General features: G+C 43.8%; 1 protein-coding gene across 1 annotated transcript in view; it reads left to right on the top strand.

Annotated features, from left to right (window-relative positions):
- ptpn4a (protein tyrosine phosphatase non-receptor type 4a) overlaps window positions 1–17,957 on the top strand; it is a 73,528-nt gene that overhangs the window by 41,204 nt on the left and 14,367 nt on the right. Inside the window, exons 7-15 of the mRNA XM_031749559.2 lie at window positions 694–746; window positions 4,627–4,747; window positions 5,857–5,944; window positions 6,918–7,006; window positions 12,027–12,090; window positions 14,150–14,322; window positions 15,277–15,345; window positions 15,427–15,561; window positions 16,798–16,959. Coding sequence (XP_031605419.1) covers window positions 694–746; window positions 4,627–4,747; window positions 5,857–5,944; window positions 6,918–7,006; window positions 12,027–12,090; window positions 14,150–14,322; window positions 15,277–15,345; window positions 15,427–15,561; window positions 16,798–16,959 — 954 coding nt within the window. The remainder of the gene's footprint in view (window positions 1–693; window positions 747–4,626; window positions 4,748–5,856; window positions 5,945–6,917; window positions 7,007–12,026; window positions 12,091–14,149; window positions 14,323–15,276; window positions 15,346–15,426; window positions 15,562–16,797; window positions 16,960–17,957) is intronic.

The following is a 17,957-nucleotide window of genomic DNA, read 5'->3' as shown; positions in this document are numbered from 1 at the left end:
CGCGGAACAGGTCCAGCTTGCCAAAGAGAATAGTTCGGCCCTCTGAATGAGCACAAGCTCTTTAAATCATAAAGGATGTAAAAATCCTGCTGTAGTTTAATTACAAAAACTCATGGAGGTAAAAATAAAAATCAGATCAGCGTTCATTTCGAGCTGTTTTCTAAACGAATCGCTCAATCTGCTTTGGCCCAGGTGAGTGTCCTCTTCTTCTTCATGGAGGGAAAATGAGGGCGTTATTATGCGATGGTTGTATTTGTCCGCCCCGATAGATCAGATGGCGTTGTGCGTGAGTGAAATCGAGGTTGACACCTCTGCTTTCAGGCAGCCTTCTTCTGATTGTTGCACAGTGGGTCCTGCTTTAAAGCCAAGATGTGGGTGACTGGAGGAAATATGAGTTAATGCAGCGCACGTAGGCTCATTGGGCATTCGTACAAGCACTCACGACACGCTCATTATCCTTTTTGTCAGTGAATATAAGGCTCACTGCTTCCTCTTACTTGGTTCTTCACACAAACGAATAGATTTTTTTCCCCTCCACATTTCTGTGTTACTGTTATTGATGATAACTAATCTCTGCTCTTTGAAATGAACTGTAATAACTTTTGTATTGATGCAAGGCTGAAACATCTGTTTAATGTGTGTGTGTGTGTGTGTGTGTGTGTGTGTGTGTGTGTGTCTTCCTTCGACTTCCAGATTGCCCTGTCCTCACAACACAGCCGCGCTGCTGGCTTCCTACGCCGTACAATGTAAGTAGCGCTCCCTCGGTGCTCCCGTTCTACTTAACAATGGAAAGGCAATTCATTAGGACTCTCTTTAGCTGCACACGCTCTTAAATGTAATGACTGTGGTTGCCTGAGTGCATTTATAACTGCTGCTCTGAAGCCATTACATTTCAATTAAGCCACGTGCTGATATTTGATATTAACACCAGTGGTATAAATATTCGATAAGGTTGTGGCTTCTCTTTGCAAAATTGGCTGCTCATAAATAACATGCAGAGGTGAAAGTGGTGAGAAAGCCTGCGGTGACGGCGTTTCTCTGCAACGGCAGCAGCTCTGTCCACTCTGAAACGCTGTGGGTGCATCAAACAGGGAGAATATAGAAACTAGACTCTCAACATTAAATGTTTTAGCTAAACGTTTTTCTTTCTTCACCATCTCCCCCGATGTGCTGCCCCAGTTTTAAAGCATTTTTCTTTGTTGTTGCGTTTCTGTGTCAAAGGCTGGCGATTTTCACTTGCCATGTGAGAGCATTTTAGGCTCTTTGAGCGTGTTTTTTGAATTGAGTGAAATACCAGATACTGGACAGGACACTGTGGCGATTGCATACCTGAGTTTCCTCATCTGAGAAACTGATGACCTTAAACCAGAAGCTGATGGTCAACGAGCTGCTGGAGACATGGAGGTTATACGGAAACCAAAATGGAAACAGATCAGTCACCAGAGAAGCCGATGTCCACGTCTGTAATGCTGCATGGCTTAGAGACACGGCCACTCAGTAAGAGCCTCAGAGTCCGGCTGGATGGATTCAACTCTAGAGCTCCCAAAACAGTTCAGGAAGCCAACCAGGGAACACAGGAACCTCTGATATCTGCGTTGGGGTTTGGACATCTTCTACCTCTCGACCGTCCTACGAGGTGCTGCTCGATGGAAGCAACTGATGGATTCAGGAGAACGTTGGCGTGGATCCTGTAGATACTCGGCCATCACTCAGGATTGTTATACATGGAAACCTCTAGTGTAATGTGCTAATGTACTGTTGTAGCAGCTGTAACAGGTCAGCTTGGTAGTATTATATACAGCAAACACTTATTAGCACACTCCATTAAATAAGATGTTGTAGCATGTAGCTGTATAGCTTAGAATGCTAATGCAATAGTCAGCACACTACACGCCAGTGGGACCAGCCTATTTTCTGGTTTTCATTGCTCTAGTGATGCGTGCATAGACAGTCGCTTCACCCTTTCATGCATTTCAGTGGCTGTAACTGTTGTTCAATATTTATTAGCTTCAGGCTCAACACAGTTAGCTCGGTTTCACTGGTGATGGCAGAGCAATGCAGATGCTCTGCTGCCAACAGCAAAGCAGAGGTTCAGCACACAAGTGTAAATCAAGCTTTAGGCAATAAAGCACATACGACTCACTAACAGCATTTCAAATCCAGCCGCTCTCAAGGGAATTTGATATAAAAAATTAAATAATAATAAAGTTTTACTATCCAATCAGATCTGTTAAATCCACTCCTGCACTCGGCTTGATGTGATTTCCTTGTACCTTACTTTAGCTGTTCTGGAGCCTCATTTAACCACTATAACTGTAAAACCCACTGAGTGCAACCTGTTCATTACTATCCACGCAGATCTGCAGACTAGGCCATTGCACTCGATGTTCAGCCCCTCCTCCCCCGATTTATGTGCTCGTAAACCCCCTCTCTTACCTCGTTCCACTCTGCCTCCCTCTTCCTTTCAGCTCTCTTCCTCTATCACATGTTTTGCTGGGAATATCCTCAGCTTCAGTATGTAGGTCACAGAGCAGATTTGGCCTAGTCTAGATGAATCACACTGCTACTGCTTTTACACACACAGGCACACACACACATTACAGTGTAGCTAGGGCCGTGTTGTCACGTCGCTCAGTGCCAGCATAGATTATGAAGATACATGTTCACTTTTGGGAAAAACTGTTTGAAGCAGCTGTTATGCTGCTAATTCAGTTAGCTCAGCCCAAATGCTGTGCTCACAGCTCTAAATCCAACACCAAAGCTTGCACTCTGAAAGAAAAAAAGGCAAAAAATGACTGCCTGAAAACCAAGAAGTTCAAAAGAATTTTAATGTCATCCTAATCTTACCACAGTGTATCACTTGTACAAACACAAGTGTCCACATTGACATATACACACTTCTATTAAATTACCTGCAACGTGAGTAAATCATCAGTAGCATCATTATAAGACCCTTGAGCTCAACCTAGTATCTCCCACTTTGAGCCAATCGGCAGCCGAGTATGGCTTTCACATCAAGAGATGGATCCACAAAGAAAGATCAGGTTGACGAGTCTTTGAGGTTCATTGACCTTCGCGTTGAATCTTGGTAAAGAAAGAACTGCAGCTTAAAATAAAACCAACCTTAAACTGTATGAAACGAGAGCTATTGACCGCACACACATGCGTCCCTGGTGGTGTGTACACATCAATAAAAGGGTGAGCTAGAATTGATTGGTTGGTCAATACGCTCAGGCCACCAGGTTTGTAGGTTAGCCGAGAGACTGCTTGAGTGAACTGATGGTTTTGAGCTAGTGAGCTCGCTGGATTCACTTTGAGCTCTTCATCTTAGAGCTCTTTGAAAGCTATCAGAGATCTGACAGTTATTATTGCACTCATCTGTTACTAATGTTTTGTTTTTGAAGGATACAGCTATTCCCATTTCCAACTCTGTGATGGTTCACATTTGCTCTTTACTGGGGCTTATTGCAGTATTTTATTTTGGCCTCTGTCTGAAACTAGCAGATTTACCTCCTCTCCGCTCCTCTGATTGGCTGCCCCTCCTGACAGAATATTGAAACATCTGGTGGGTGGGGTTTCTGGGCTCAGAGGCGGAGCATTAGTTCTTCACACACTTAGTTTAATGAGTTTAATGTGAAACCCCAATTGTGACAGTGTGTATATAAGAGAAAAGAAGGTCACTTTAAGATATTTTACGTGTCGTTCTCTGTCAAGACGATCCTACACTGATCCAATGATGTTGAGGTCCGGGTCTGTATATTCCCACGTGCCAGCTGGTTGGCCTGTGGTGGAGAGAAACTGTGTTGGACAATAATAGTTTGTTCAGACTTGAAGAGTCTCATCAGTTCTGATGACATAAAGGTAATAGGGTTGTGTCTCCTAAAGCAGCGGTCCCCAACCTTTTTTGCGCCACGGACCGGTTTATGGCCGACAATATTTTCGCGGACCGGCCTTTAAGGTGTCGCGGATAAATACAACAAAATAAAACTAGTACCGGTACCGAAAAAAAGAAGATTTATTCATAACACACGTGAAAAGACCCAGGAAAACCGAGTTAACGATAAAAACGATAATAAAATAACGCTGAAAACCGATAAAAACCCTGAAAACCATACATTTCACACCTGAGCCTCAACTCTCGCGGCCCGGTACCAAACGACTCACGGACCGGTACCGGTCCGAGGCCCGGGGGTTGGGGACCGCTGTCCTAAAGCACTGCTTTAAATCTCCAGACTCATGGAGAGCCACTTCCACAATTACATCCAACATCCCACCGAATGATGAGGTCATTTTATTAAATCATGAGGAATCTGATGTTGTTAACAAACATCCTCCTGATGTGTTGTAAAACTAAGTGCACAGTTAGTACTTAGAGTTAGTGACTCCACCAAAGTAGCTTTGCATGATTAAGTGTTCAGAATAATCCTTATTCGTCTTGAAACCAAATCTTTTGTCAGCTTGTTCCTGATTGGCTGCCCCTCTCAAACAAAAGGTTTGAACAGCAGTTGGGTGGGGCCAGGTGACAATAGACGGATATATCCACTCCCACAGATGAATATGTCTGAGCCAAGAATGGGAAAAACTGAACATCCTGAAGCCTAACATGCCTCTCTCTTCTCTTTCTAGCTGAGTTGGGGGACTACAGTGAAGCAGAGCATAGTCCGGGCTACCTGTCTGAGTACTCCTTTATCCCAAACCCCCCTCAAGACTTTCACAAAGAGGTCGCCAAACATCACCAGCAGCACAGGTACGCTGAGACACCCTGAAACACATCTGTGATTTGGTACAGCTTCCTGCCTGTGGAGGCGGAAAATTGAAAATTGGTTGTTCATGTTCATTTTCAGCACCTTCACGTTCATACTGTATGTTAAAGGCCACAACTAAGGGCGTGATTCCGTGTAATTAAATCAAATTTCATTGTTATTTATATTTACCTGCAAACACTTAAAGGTAGGTACAGTAGAATGAGGAGGTAACAAGTCGGGTTTTGAGGGGAAACTGAGAAATTTTTAAACCTTCAACTTTTACATTTTTAATATTCGTTGTGTTGACGTGCGTGATGCATGTTCTAATATCCAGCTGTGCTTTTGTTTGACCAAATACATGTGAAAAATACATTTACAATTTGCAGTCCCACATGATCATATAACGATGGAGCCAAGTCTAGCGTAATTTATTTTTCTTTCACAATCGCTGTTCAAACTAAACTCACAGAAGGAGTGTACAGAAAGGAGTGTCTGCTTTCCTGTAATGTACCTGGAAGTTAGGCGAGGTTAAGCTAAGTTTAATCTATAATACTGAACCATAGAGTACAGTTACGATGAAAGATGGGGAAATATTGTTTGTTCATCTGCAACATTATCAAGAAGTTATGCAATACTTAAAATCACTTGCAGCATAATTGGTTTCTATAAAATACCTGTAGTTATGCAATGCTTAAAATTACTCATGCATCACTTGAACGGACTTACAGTATAATTATTTCTTTGTTTCCTGTCAAAACCTGACTGGTTACGCCAACCTTTAAGTATTTGTAGGTAAATTCAATTACTTTCAGTTTGATTACTGGGGTGTTACACTGTTAGTTATGGACCTTATTATAAAGTGTTACCAAATAAAGTAGAAATATGTAAGACTGATTACTGTCCCTGTATAAAAGCACACATATGGCTCACATGCTGCAGGTTTAATGATCTTTTCCTTCTGCCTGGCTCGTTTGTTTGCTGCTTTTCTTTCTTTGTGTATTTTCCGCCTCCATATGTCTAACACACACCGTGTCGTCGTCGCTGCTCCGCACGGCCTCCTGACGGCTGCTTCACCCTCTCTCACTCTTTTACCCCCCTCTCTCTCTCTCAGCGGTCTATCTCCGGCCGAGTCAGAGTTTAATTATCTGAACACAGCACGCACGCTGGAGCTCTATGGGGTAGAGCTGCACTATGCAAGGGTAAGTCTGTTAACGCCTGTGTGTTAAAGACTGTGTTACAATGAGTTTGTCCTTGCTTCTGGAGCTTTACAGTTTATCTACATTTTTATTTCTTTTTTAATTCCACCAAAGCTTGGAGGCCTGTTAGACATGTCCACTGTCTGTGATCTCACTCTAGCTGTCTTGCTTCCTTCCCCTCCCCCCCACAACAACCGCGAGCAGTTAGGTGATAATGCAGAGTCCAGACCCTCCCTCAGCCGTTGTCCTCAAAACTGATATCACAACGTTTTAATCTGTAAAAGGTTTCCCTCTTCCCTGCTGTCACAACGTGGTTCATACGCTGTTATCACAGAGCCAATCACATCTGTGGGACTGAGATCAGGTCTGTGGAGCTGCAGCGTGGACAGCTGACGTTGATGCCCACACCCTGCAGAAATGCCGCACATTGGCATTCAGCTCTCATCGTGACACCAACAGATAGAAGCAGAGCAGGAAAACCTCATTTAATCCATATTTGTGATGCAGTTCTTTTTATCCACGAGCTTCCTGACCATTAATCTGCATTCTGTTATATTTATGTAGTTCCACTTCACAGCAGCGAGGCCAAACGCTCCTATGCTAACCTAAGAGCTGCTCTAGCCTGTTGTAATTTCCAGCTGAGGCAGTAGAGAGTGGAGCTCCAGCTGCTGAAAGAAATGAGAGCAGTGATTTTTTTTTTTTTTTTTCAGCTGTGTTATTATGGGATGTACAAACGGGACTCGAGCATGGATTAAATGTGACGGCAGAATTAAAGTTAAAATATGAAATGCGTATGAGAGCTATAATCATGAAGCTCAGTTTAAAACTGTGACTCTGTGTCAGATTTAGGACACAGAGTCACAGTGAGGAAGCCAGTTTTACTCCCCTCCTCCCTCCTCTGGGTCTGTTTGTGTCTTCTCACCTGCCTCCACCTTCACCACACGCTCTTTCACCTGTCCCACTCTCCTCTCCTCAGGACCAGAGTAACACAGAGATTCTCATCGGGGTGATGTCTGCTGGAATTGTGGTTTACAAGAACAGGGTACGGATCAACTATTTCCCATGGTGAGTGACCCACACCTCAAGAACAGAAGATCACAGGCATCACTGTGTGTGTGGGCTCGGTTTCTGTACTTTCCTGTGTCCTTTAAAATACAACAAAGCAAAGTGAGAAACACACGTGAAAAGCAGAAGTGACAGAGGTAGTGTTATGACTGGATTTACATGGGTTTTTTTAAAAGCAAGGTTTCAAAGGGAGCTCTGGGGAATCCCTGAGGATGACTACCCACTGGGATGCTCCCCTGAGTTCTGCGTGACTTCCAGGGTGTTTTTTTTCCCATGTTTGCCTTTCCAGTGGTAACAGGAATGCCAGTATGATGCTGTGTGAGCATAGCTTCCAGCTGGCAGCGAGACTACAACCACAACAAGTTGGAGGAAACCGAGATCAGAGTTGAGTGGTGGTTGTGTGTCGTGGGTTTTGTGATAACACTTGAAATGTGAGTTGTGTGGTTAGAAGAACCTGTTTTATCCTGTTTTATTCTCCTTTAAGTTGTATAGCATAACATTAGAGGTGACTTGTAAGTAGTAAGAATAAAAGGAGCACTGAGCTTAGACGGAGCTTTTCCCATTTCCAGCAGATGTTGGTGTGATTTATGTAGCAAAAAAGTTTAAAGGAACTTGATTGATTTATTTCTTACGTTGACCCATCACAAAGCCTTTAATGTTACTGGATCCAACTGGTTTTAGAATGGGCACCAGCACCCCGATGGTGTGGGAAATACCCAGCCGATGAACCCTCTGTGCTCTCCTTACCAGACTATGCCAGTCTGTGGCAAAGGATAGCATCTGACACCTCAGAGCCGCTGTGGTTGAAACCGTGTTTCAGTGTCATTTTCTGTCTCGATTTACAAATTGAGAGAAAGTGCCGGAGAGGTTCCTCTGCGCAGGCAGATCGGATCCTTTGGGGCCAGCCTTTTGACGCCGCCGGTCTAGACTGTTCCACGTGGATTGGCGTCACTCAAGGATGCCTCTTTAGTACCTGTTTACCCTGTAGTATCACTTAATATCACCCCCCACACACCAGGGAAATAAGAACTTTTAGTTTATAGTTCTTTGCTTTATGTGTAGACTCATATAAAAGGAGGACTTCCTCTATGATATATTTAAAAATGTGACGAGGTTCCTCTGGTCGGTACGTGTCCAAAAATGACTCTAAATCTGAAGGTGTGTGGACCTGTGGCATATGGGATTCACAGGTGACTCCTCTTCGTTGTTTACTTTCAGTGAAGTGGTTGGTCAGAGTGGAATGAGTTGCATTATCAGTGAATGTGATGATGAATGAGAATACACAAGATGAACAGGAGAGGACCGAGTACTAAACCCTGAGGGACACCACGGGGAGAATCTTTCCCCTGGAACACCCAGATAATCGGATAGATTTAAAAACTTAGAAACTACATATGCTTTTTGAAACATGTATGTATTCCTGTAAACATCGTGTATCCCACTTATTATTTTTGGAGTATCAAAAAACCCAAAATAAGCTTATGATCCAAGGCTTCAGTACCACCTGCTCGGAGCCAAAGATCAAGGTTGCTTGAAAGCAGCTCTGCAGCCAGCGGAGAACCTGGCATGTATCCGATATGGATGAAAAATGGTGCACTGCTGGGGGAAAGAAAGAAAGCGTACTTCATTGATATTTTCATACTCTGTCATTTCTTCCTGCCAAATTTGCCCTGAACTGGGGAATCAAACGGTGGATGTTCTTGTCACAAATCCACCTCTGCGCTATCGGTCTGCTGCCAGCTCCTCTTGTACTGCTTCCAGGAACCCTTTTTGCTGAGAAATGGGCTGCATAATATTTTGGAAACCCCTCACATGGTGATTATTGACATAGCATATTAATGTTTAAGCCTCTGGTGAGCTTTTCTAGAATTATACAGATGATTTCACCAGATTTTTCTGGGAAGGGGGGGAGGGGGGGGTTTGTGTGAAACTAGGTTTCCTGAAAATATTACAGGCGTCAAATCTGCTCCGTCTTTCTCTCTTTGTCCTGCTTTTGCTTCTCCCTCTCTCTCTTTCTGTGTCCAAGTCACTTAATCTCATCGCTCTTTATGCCTTTTGCTCTCGTTCTCTCTGTGAAGCATCAGTTCTTGGAAATCTCCCATTCTCTGCTGTAGCATTGTGGGTGGTTAAATGTTAATGGGTGCTGAGGGTGGGAGATGAACTACTCAAACCTCTGTAACGCTGGAAGATGTGTAGGCTTAATACACCCTGAACACACTCGCACAGCGGCTTGTGTGTGTGTGTGTGTGTGTGTAGGTGCATGTTTTGTTTTGTTTTTTTGCTAAGATGAGTTTGATTCGATGGAAGGATTTTGTATTACAGACATTGTGAGGCCTATATTCATAAATCTGAGCTCTGAGCTCTTTCCATTTGGGCCACAGGAAAGCCAAACCATGAAATCTTAGGGTTAAGACTCGGTTTCCGGTTTGAGCGAGTACGGATAAGTCTCCGTGGAATGAGCCCTTAAGCATGAGAAGCTGATGCAAAGTCGTCCTGAGTGGAGGAAAAATAGGCTAAAGGAAGTGTGTGTGTGCATCCAGTCTGTTGAGCTAAATTTAGAGACCAACAGCGGTGTCCCCAACAGCTGCTGACTACCATGTGTGAGAGAGGGAGGGAGCGGGAGAGAAACATTATAGTCAACAGCATCTCTCGGCCTACGCTCGCCGATTTTTTTCTTCCTGTTCCTCTTCTTTCTGTTCTTCTTTAATACAAGCTCGCTGTTCCTGCGTCCGGTTCCTTCCCGCCACACCTCACGCCGCCTCTCCTTTCGTCTTATCGCAGATTGATCTGTCAGATGAGGAGCGGTCAAGAGAGACATTTAGATTTCTGCCTCTTTCCTATTTCTGTTCACAGCAGCCTGACAAATGAGCCACACTTAGATGGGGCATGACTCACGCTCTGAATAAGTGTGTGTGTCCATGCACGTGTGTGTGTGAGCAAGTATGTAAAATATATTTAGCAAGCAGCGATGAGTCACAGCAGCAACAAAACTAGAGGAAGGGATTAGGTTACTCTGCTCCTGCCGCTCATCAGCAGACTTTCTTACTGTGGTCACGCGTGTGCGGTTTTCTGAGTCATCTTTTATAGCGTGTGCGCTTCAGGTAATGCACAGATTGATGAGATAATATCGGCGTGGTTAAAGCCTCGGACTCTCTGGTGTTGGCACAGTCTTTTAGCCCACGCCCTCAAGCTCTGGCAAGAGGTCAGAGGTTAAATGAACAGTTGACAGGACACATGAGTCAGCCAGCTGAGAAGAAATGAGATTGGGTCAGACTTAGAGATTGTGGCGGAGAAGCAAGCAGGAGTACAAAGGCACTGTGTGAGAACCAGAACCAGCTCCAAATTAATTTAATTAATTCAGTTTCTTTTTAAAATGTAAATATTCCATGACAGTTTAACACTAAACTTGACAAAACCCTAATAAACCCTAATAAAGCCTAATTAATCCTTTAGCATAACAAAAGAAAAATCACCTGACAGTGGGACCAATCCTGAAGGATTTTATCTGTACACACGGATCTTATCATGTAAGTCTAAGAGCTGTGACTCCTGCCTGTTTAAAAATGTACTGATTGTAAATAACCTTTCGAGGCTTCTCTGCTTTACTTTCATTGAGCGCTTGTAGCTGCCGTGTGGTCACGTAGTGGTTTCTGGACTCGGTCATCATTTCAGTGTCTGCATACATCAGTAAAAGTAGGTTTTGTGGTACTTTTTCCCGCAGTGCTCTTAATTTTAAGCCTTAATGGTATCCTCTAAGACAGGGGTGTCAAACATAAGGCTGGGGGCCCAGAATTAGCTCGGCAAAGACTTGAATCTGGAAATGTGGATGAGGGGATAAACTTTGGACTTTTAACTGCATTTTCATAAGTTGTCCAGCTTTTCCTGCTGATAAAGACCTCCCTCATGGCCAGTCATACAACACCAAACTAATTAAGTCATAGATCAAAAATGACATGACAGAAAAAAAGACATTTTCTGTGAATGAACAAAAACTTTCTGTTTTGTAGTAACAGGACAAGCTGTCTTACTGCTTACAGTTCAAGCCTAAAAATTTAGAAATTCTTTAATTTATTACATCAGCTTTTCTTTATTGTGTAGAAAAACTGAGACATATGTATGAAGTTGCACTTGTTTTTCTCATATTGAGCTCTCTCAGGGAATAAATGGTTTCACTGGTCCAGCACAGCTAGGATGAGTTTAGCATCCCTGCTCTAAGATGAGCTATAAAAATATTCACTCACACTTCAGTTGTACTGTTGGATTTTTTAAACCTAGCTCTAAACATGCTTTTAAAATTGTTTAGTTGGGCACGAAGCCTCAAGTGGCCAATAAAGGAACTGCAGTTTTGGCACTTGGCTTCATTTTCCATCTCCATGATTGGCTGCTTGTTTCAGACGTTCAGATGTATGTTGTTCTCTCTCAGGAAGGTCTCACAGTGGCTTCACCCTCAGTGACGGTAATGACCCACACCTTTTTTTTTCATACCTTGGTGACTCACATAATCAATAGTAGATCAACTGCCACTTCCAAAGGGATAACCCCCACTACGACTCTCCACCTTTTGTTCTTAGAACTGAAGAAGTGTCTCGTGGGTGAGAGGTGAAATCTTCACAAACCTAAAGAGGACCAAACGCTTTCGTTCTTCTCTTAGACTCTTTTCGCTCTTAGACTTCCATGACTTTGGTTTCATGATGATTTGTCAGATTGTAATTTTTAAGAAGTTAAAAAAATTATAAAGTTATAAAAGCACTCAACACAGTCACACTGACATCCTCATAAAACTAAAGACATTTCCTTTTATTTTTATTTGCTTTAATTAGTCTTTCCACTTGTTTTAAGTTCAGTTTACTTTTAGTTAACTTTGGCTGGATGGGTGGAAATGAGAAGAAGACGAAACAGCAGAGAGGCGACACAGGCTAAATGTGTGACGAGTGAAAAAGAGGAGAGCGTGTTGGGTTGTTTGAAAGTGTAACGTCAGCGTCTCAGTACTGAAAATTTAACTCCACTTTTCTGCTTCCAGGTTGAAAATAGTGAAAATCTCCTTCAAGTGCAAACAGTTCTTCATCCAGCTGAGAAGAGAGGCAGTAAGTGCGCGCGCACACACACACACACACACACACACACACACACACACACACACACACACACACACACACACACACACACACACCTGTTAACCTCTGTGTGTGATAGCATCAGATTAACCCCCTGCTGTCTGTGTCCTGGGCGTCTCTGTTTTAATCCCTCCCTTTGTGTGTTACATCCTTTGTTTCACCCTTGAATGTGTTTCTGCTTTCAACACAACAAACAGCATGTTTGTCTCCACCACAAATATTTACTCTCCAGTCGTCATTTAGCCCTCTTAAACCCGACGTAATATTTTAAACCCAGTTATTACAAAACAAACAATTACAGCCGCTGGCGACTCCCATTCTCAAGCATCGACTTTAAGCTTCCTCATTTTTGAATGTGTTGTTGCTTTTGTATGAGCACATTTCATTCCAGGTGGAAGCACAATGTTTCAGCTCGTAGCTCAGCAGATGATATTAAACTAAATCAGTAAATGTAAGCAAGTGAATTAATGACTAATGAAATTAAGAAAAGGCGACAATAAAAAGTAAATCCATAAAAAGAAGTACAAATTCAGAAACAGTTGTTATTATTGATGACAATAATAATGATAATGATAACACACAGGAAAGTTGATCATGTGAGAGCACACGCAGCACAAGTATTTCTATTTGCCAGCATGAGACCAGCACAGGTCAGAGACACTGAGTCAGGTACAGAAGGTGGAGCTCGGGTGTAGGTGAGCTGCTAAACAGCTTGGTTTCATGGCCCGTCTAAAGTTAAGCTCATGTTTCTGGTGTGTGTTGTGTGTGCGTTATTCTGTCTGTAAACACAATAGTTTAAAAACTTAATTCTAATAAACGTTGTAGGGGTGTAGAGTGGGCTCATCTCAACAAGCCATTTAAATTTGCCTTCCACCCACCGAGGTCTTCAAGGTCAGCTTCATGAGTTATTATTGGAAAATGGACAAAAAGCCTTCGAGCTTAGAAACTGTGGTTCTAAGACGTGAGCTGTGGATTCTCAACATAAGGAAACGATCACATATCAGGTCAGATTTGACCTCTGACCTCTCCAACAAGGTCAATCTGGTTGATCTGACTTTGAAAGTCATAGTAATGTTATTTTAGTATGTTGTTTTTTTTTTTAATTAATGCACTATATCCACTTGGCAGCACGGTGGTTAGCACTGTTGCCACACAGCAAGAAGGTCCTGAGTTCAATTCCACCATCAGGCCGGGGTCTTTCTGTGTGGAGTTTGCATGTTCCCCCCGTGTTTGCGTGGGTTCCCTCCGGGTACTCCGGCTTCCTCCCACCGTCCAAAGACATGCAGTTTGAGGGGATAGGTTAATTGGATAATCCAAATTGTCACTAGGTGTGAATGTGTGAGTGAATGTGAGCGTGAATGGTTGTCTGTCCCTGTGTGTTGGCCCTGCGACAGACTGGCGACCTGTCCAGGGTGTACCCCGCCTCTCGCCCTATGACAGCTGGGATAGGCTCCAGCGCCCCCCGCGACCCTGAAAAGGATAAGCGGAAGCGAATGGATGGATGGATGGACTATATCCACATTAATAATAATTATACTCAGCAGTGCAAATAACAAAAACACTTTTACATTTAAAAAGAACAAAGAAAACAAAATATAGAAAATAAAAACAGTTAAAAGTAAACGCTGCCCACAGTGGGAGCTGCCCTGGTGGAGTTTGTGCTTCTTGTTTATTTATTTCTATTTTTTGGCTCAGGACCAAAAGCGTTAACAAGCTAAATGTTTGAAATAGACCCAGAGTACTAAAGACAAGCTTATCTAAAAGTAATGAAGTGTGACGGGGGTTTCCTGGATTTTTGCTGCTCTCTGAGCCACACGATGTTTCTTTCTTACACAGTTATCACCCCCTGAAGGCCCTTTGTGATTCAGGAGAAAAGAACCTGTCTGAAATCGCTCAAAGTAGAGAATAAACAGTAATAACAGGGCGGCAGTATGCAGCAGTTTGTTACAGAGTTTGTTACTGTAGCTAACGGTTATGGATGATCGGAGCAGGTCATGAACTAACCCCGTCCTCTCCTCGCTGCACACAGACAGAGTCTCGTGAGACGCTGCTCGGCTTCAACATGGTCAACTACCGGGCCTGTAAAAACCTGTGGAAAGCCTGCGTGGAGCACCACACCTTCTTCAGGCTGGAGCGGCCTATCCCGCCACAGAAGAACTTCTTCGCCTACTACTTCACCCTGGGCTCAAAGTTCAGATACTGGTGAGAACCGCAGCCCACAAACACGAGCTGTCAGAGAAACACCGGAGAGCCTCTGAACATCCAGGCTCTCGCGCATCCAGCACACACACAGATATGTGGATGGATGCTTTGTCTCGCCCTCCTCCTTCACTTCAGTTTGCGAGGCTGAGACGCTGAAAGTGGCCGCTGTTTGCCTTTGAACCCTCTCGCACTACCTTGCCCCAGAAAAGCACGGCTTAATTATTCATGTTTTGCCTGAAACAAAGTAACTGAATTCGTGTTTGGCCTTCCAACCGTTTTCTTTCAAGTTTTGCAGGAAGCGTTTGTGTCCACGTGAGAGCCAGCCGTGCATTTCATTTCACATTTTCCGTAATGCCGCCCTCCTCCTCTCAGACGAAGTGTTCGTTCCCGTTTGGTTTGATAGTTTTGTTTTGTTTTTTATTTTCAAGTTGGAACCGGCACCGAAACATAAAATGAGGTTTTCTCCTCGCTGCTTTATGACATTGCACTGTGTCAACTTTGTTTCACTTCACTGGCGCCATTTTTTTCGTTTCCTTTTTCTATGAAATGTGAGCGAGAGCCGAACTGAGAGCTGGAGGTCTTGTGATGCATTATTGAGCAGCAGTGATGCAACGTGAGCGAGGCTCGTCTGATGTTTGGCTCCACTGAGTGTGAGCGTGTGTGTTTGGTTGAGATATTGACTGACTTTTCAATAAGCATAGACCTGAATTGTGAATTTGTGCTGTTAAAAATCTTATTAACTTTGTTTGAGAAGATAAAATATGTTGTGCTTGTTACTGGTTGGCAGGCAGCTCATGGTGTTCAGATGAAGTGCCTCATGTTAGTACAATAAGGCAGCATGGTCTTGTTGTGTTAAATAAAATCGATATGCATGTATGGATTTATCACAGAAAACCTTCGATGGCTGCATTTTGAAACTGTCCTAAACTTAAGAGTTGTTTTTGTTGTCTTCAGCGGGCGGACGGAGGTGCAGTCTGTGCAGTACGGGAAGGAGAAAGGCATCAAGGACAGAGTGTTTGCCAGGTAATTCTCGGGTTCTTGATGGTCAGCTGATGATTCGTGTTCATTTTGTGGAAAGCTGAGTTAGTGCGTCTGTCTGAGCAGGTCTCCCAGCAAGCCGCTGGCCAGGAAGTTGGTGAGTGGAACCGACTGGGAGTCGGTCAGCAGGAACAGCCTATCAGATGAGAGATTGGAGACCCAGAGCCTGCCCACTCGCTCCCCGCCTGGCACGCCCAATCAGTGAGTTCTGAGTACACTTCAGCTGTCTCCGTAACTCTTCGCCCGCAGACTTGGACTTCTCTGGGATTCAGACAGCAGAGATGTGAGAGAGCAAATGTTCACCTGCCAGTTCCTGGTGCAGAGTCCATGTCAGATTGTGCCGATGTGGAAAAAGTCCAGAAAATAGTCTGGTTGTAGGTTCATTGGTGCAGTAGAGACTTTGATGAGGAGCTTATTTCAGGGACTTTATTTGTAAAATCAACTCCAGGCCTTGAGGGCCGGTGTTAGATCTCACCCTGGGTCAACACACCTGACTCAAATGATGAGGAGGTCATTTAGCCATTTAAATCAGCTGTGTTGGACACATCTAAAACCTGCAGGACACTGGCCCTCGAGGCCTGGAGTTCCCCCACCCCTGCCCTAAACAATATTCAAAATCTCTGCATAGTTTCACCTGTAAAGAACACTAAATGTTAAAATGCACGCTCACTGATGAGGAGTTTCTCCTTCGTCAGGATATATCGGATATTTCCCGTCCACTCCTCTCTCACAGGGCTGAGGCTGTGTTTGTTTTCAGGTCAGATTATGTTCTGTTATTATAGATTAACTAGAAGTTTATAAAGTAAATAAAACTGCTGTCTTTCTGCAGGTAAAAGTCTGCTTCACTGGCCCGTGGAGAGAACAGACCAGGCACTGGTCGAACTTCTTCTTTCTAAAACCTTTTTCTCTTTTTGGACATCCGTTTGGTTTTTAATTAAACTTGTGAAGAATTAATTGGTAGGTGATAACGAGTTTTTAAAGAGTCGTTGCTGGTTCTGAGTGGCTCCGCCTCTTTTACCACAACGTTTGTTAACTCAGTATTCAGCCAGAGAAACATCGGCTTCAGTCTGAGTAGCACTGCTGTGATCTCCTCTACCAAAAAGGCCATTTATGGCTTTCAGCCTTACAGGAGGAGAAATCATAAGGCAGGCTTAAAGATGACAGAGAGCAGGTGAATAATCTGTTCAGCATCTGTTATGAATCCGATGAAGGCACAGCGTCATTAAAGTGTCAAATCTGGATGTTTTAATAAGCAAGGCCTCCTTTGTAGCCTTACAGTTAACATAAATCAAGACGTGAATCTAAAATGAGTAAAATTGTAAAGATCACACGCTTTAAATCTGAAACGTCTTCTGGGTAAATAAATAAACGATGCGTTCGGGGTCACGTTTCCATCGCTGCCCTTGAACACTGTGTGTCTGCGTGTTTGTTTGTCAGGAACTCGCTGTTTGTCCAAGAAGGCACGCGACTACGGCCGTCGTCGGTCGGCCACCTGGTGGATCACGTGATCCACGCTTCACCCAGCCTGCCCGTCTTCTCCTCCAATCACAAGTCGGCTTCGTCCACGCAGGCTAACAGCATCAGCCTGGACTCCACACCGTAAGTCGTCTTCTTCTTCTCCTTCTCCTTTTAATGCACGTCCCACCCACATTTCTTCAAGCTCTTTGTATTTGGGCAGCAAACATCAGCTTTGGACTCGGTGGCGGAGCGGTGGTTGGATCATAATTTGACTGCTTCGTAAATAGAGCGTCCCCCAAACACAGCCACCCTTTAATTTAGAACTTACATTTTACTCCTCACATTTAGTCTGAGAGTACTGCTGAGTTGACAGCTTTTGTTTTTTTTAAAGTCTGCCTGTCGGTGTCTGTGGCTTCTCCCGACAGTTCACACCCTCCCAGTGTCACTTAGCTGGCCCCAGTGGAAAGATGAACCCTTTGAAAAACAGCCCGTAAAATGTGTTTATAGCGCATAGCAGGGCGGAGCGCTTGTGCAACAGGGCTGAACTAGGAATTAGCACGCGCGTGTGTGTCTGTGTGTGCGTGTATTTGTGCTTTCTGGATCTCCTTAAAATGCTCTCACACTGTGAAATATTTGTCGAGTCGTTTAATAAAGTTCCACACGGCTGCTTCGGCGTCTGAAATCTTGCATCGAGCTGGTAGGAGAGATGGATGTCTCAGTTGGACGTCAGGATGGTTAAGTAACATTTAAGTGGTAGTTCCTCTGCCTACAAAGCTGCACACGCAGACGAACACGCCAAGTCAGTGGCTCATCGCTCTGTTACGGAGCCAAAACATGACATAATCACCTGCTCTCCCTTCCTCCCTCTCTGTTATTGTGCGCTTTGTCCATCGTGGTAGTGGAAATAAAAACAGGCCAAAACAGCATTTTATGGAGATGAACCTCAGATCTTTATTTTGGAGTTTGCATGTTTAACCCTTCAGACTTTGGTGTTTCCTGATGAAAACAAGTCTTCACATTTAGTCTCTAAGCACCTCAGGTCAGTGAGGAAGAGACATTCATGATCCTTATTACCTGTTCAGGTTAAAAGCAAAACACCATCACAGTTTGGAGAATATATAAAAGCTATGAATTCACTG

This window comes from Oreochromis aureus, linkage group 16 (assembly GCF_013358895.1).
Source record: "Oreochromis aureus strain Israel breed Guangdong linkage group 16, ZZ_aureus, whole genome shotgun sequence".
NCBI classification, from domain to species: domain Eukaryota; kingdom Metazoa; phylum Chordata; class Actinopteri; order Cichliformes; family Cichlidae; genus Oreochromis; species Oreochromis aureus.
Note: the sequence above shows the minus strand (reverse complement) of the source record. Positions and strands in the feature narration are given on the sequence as shown.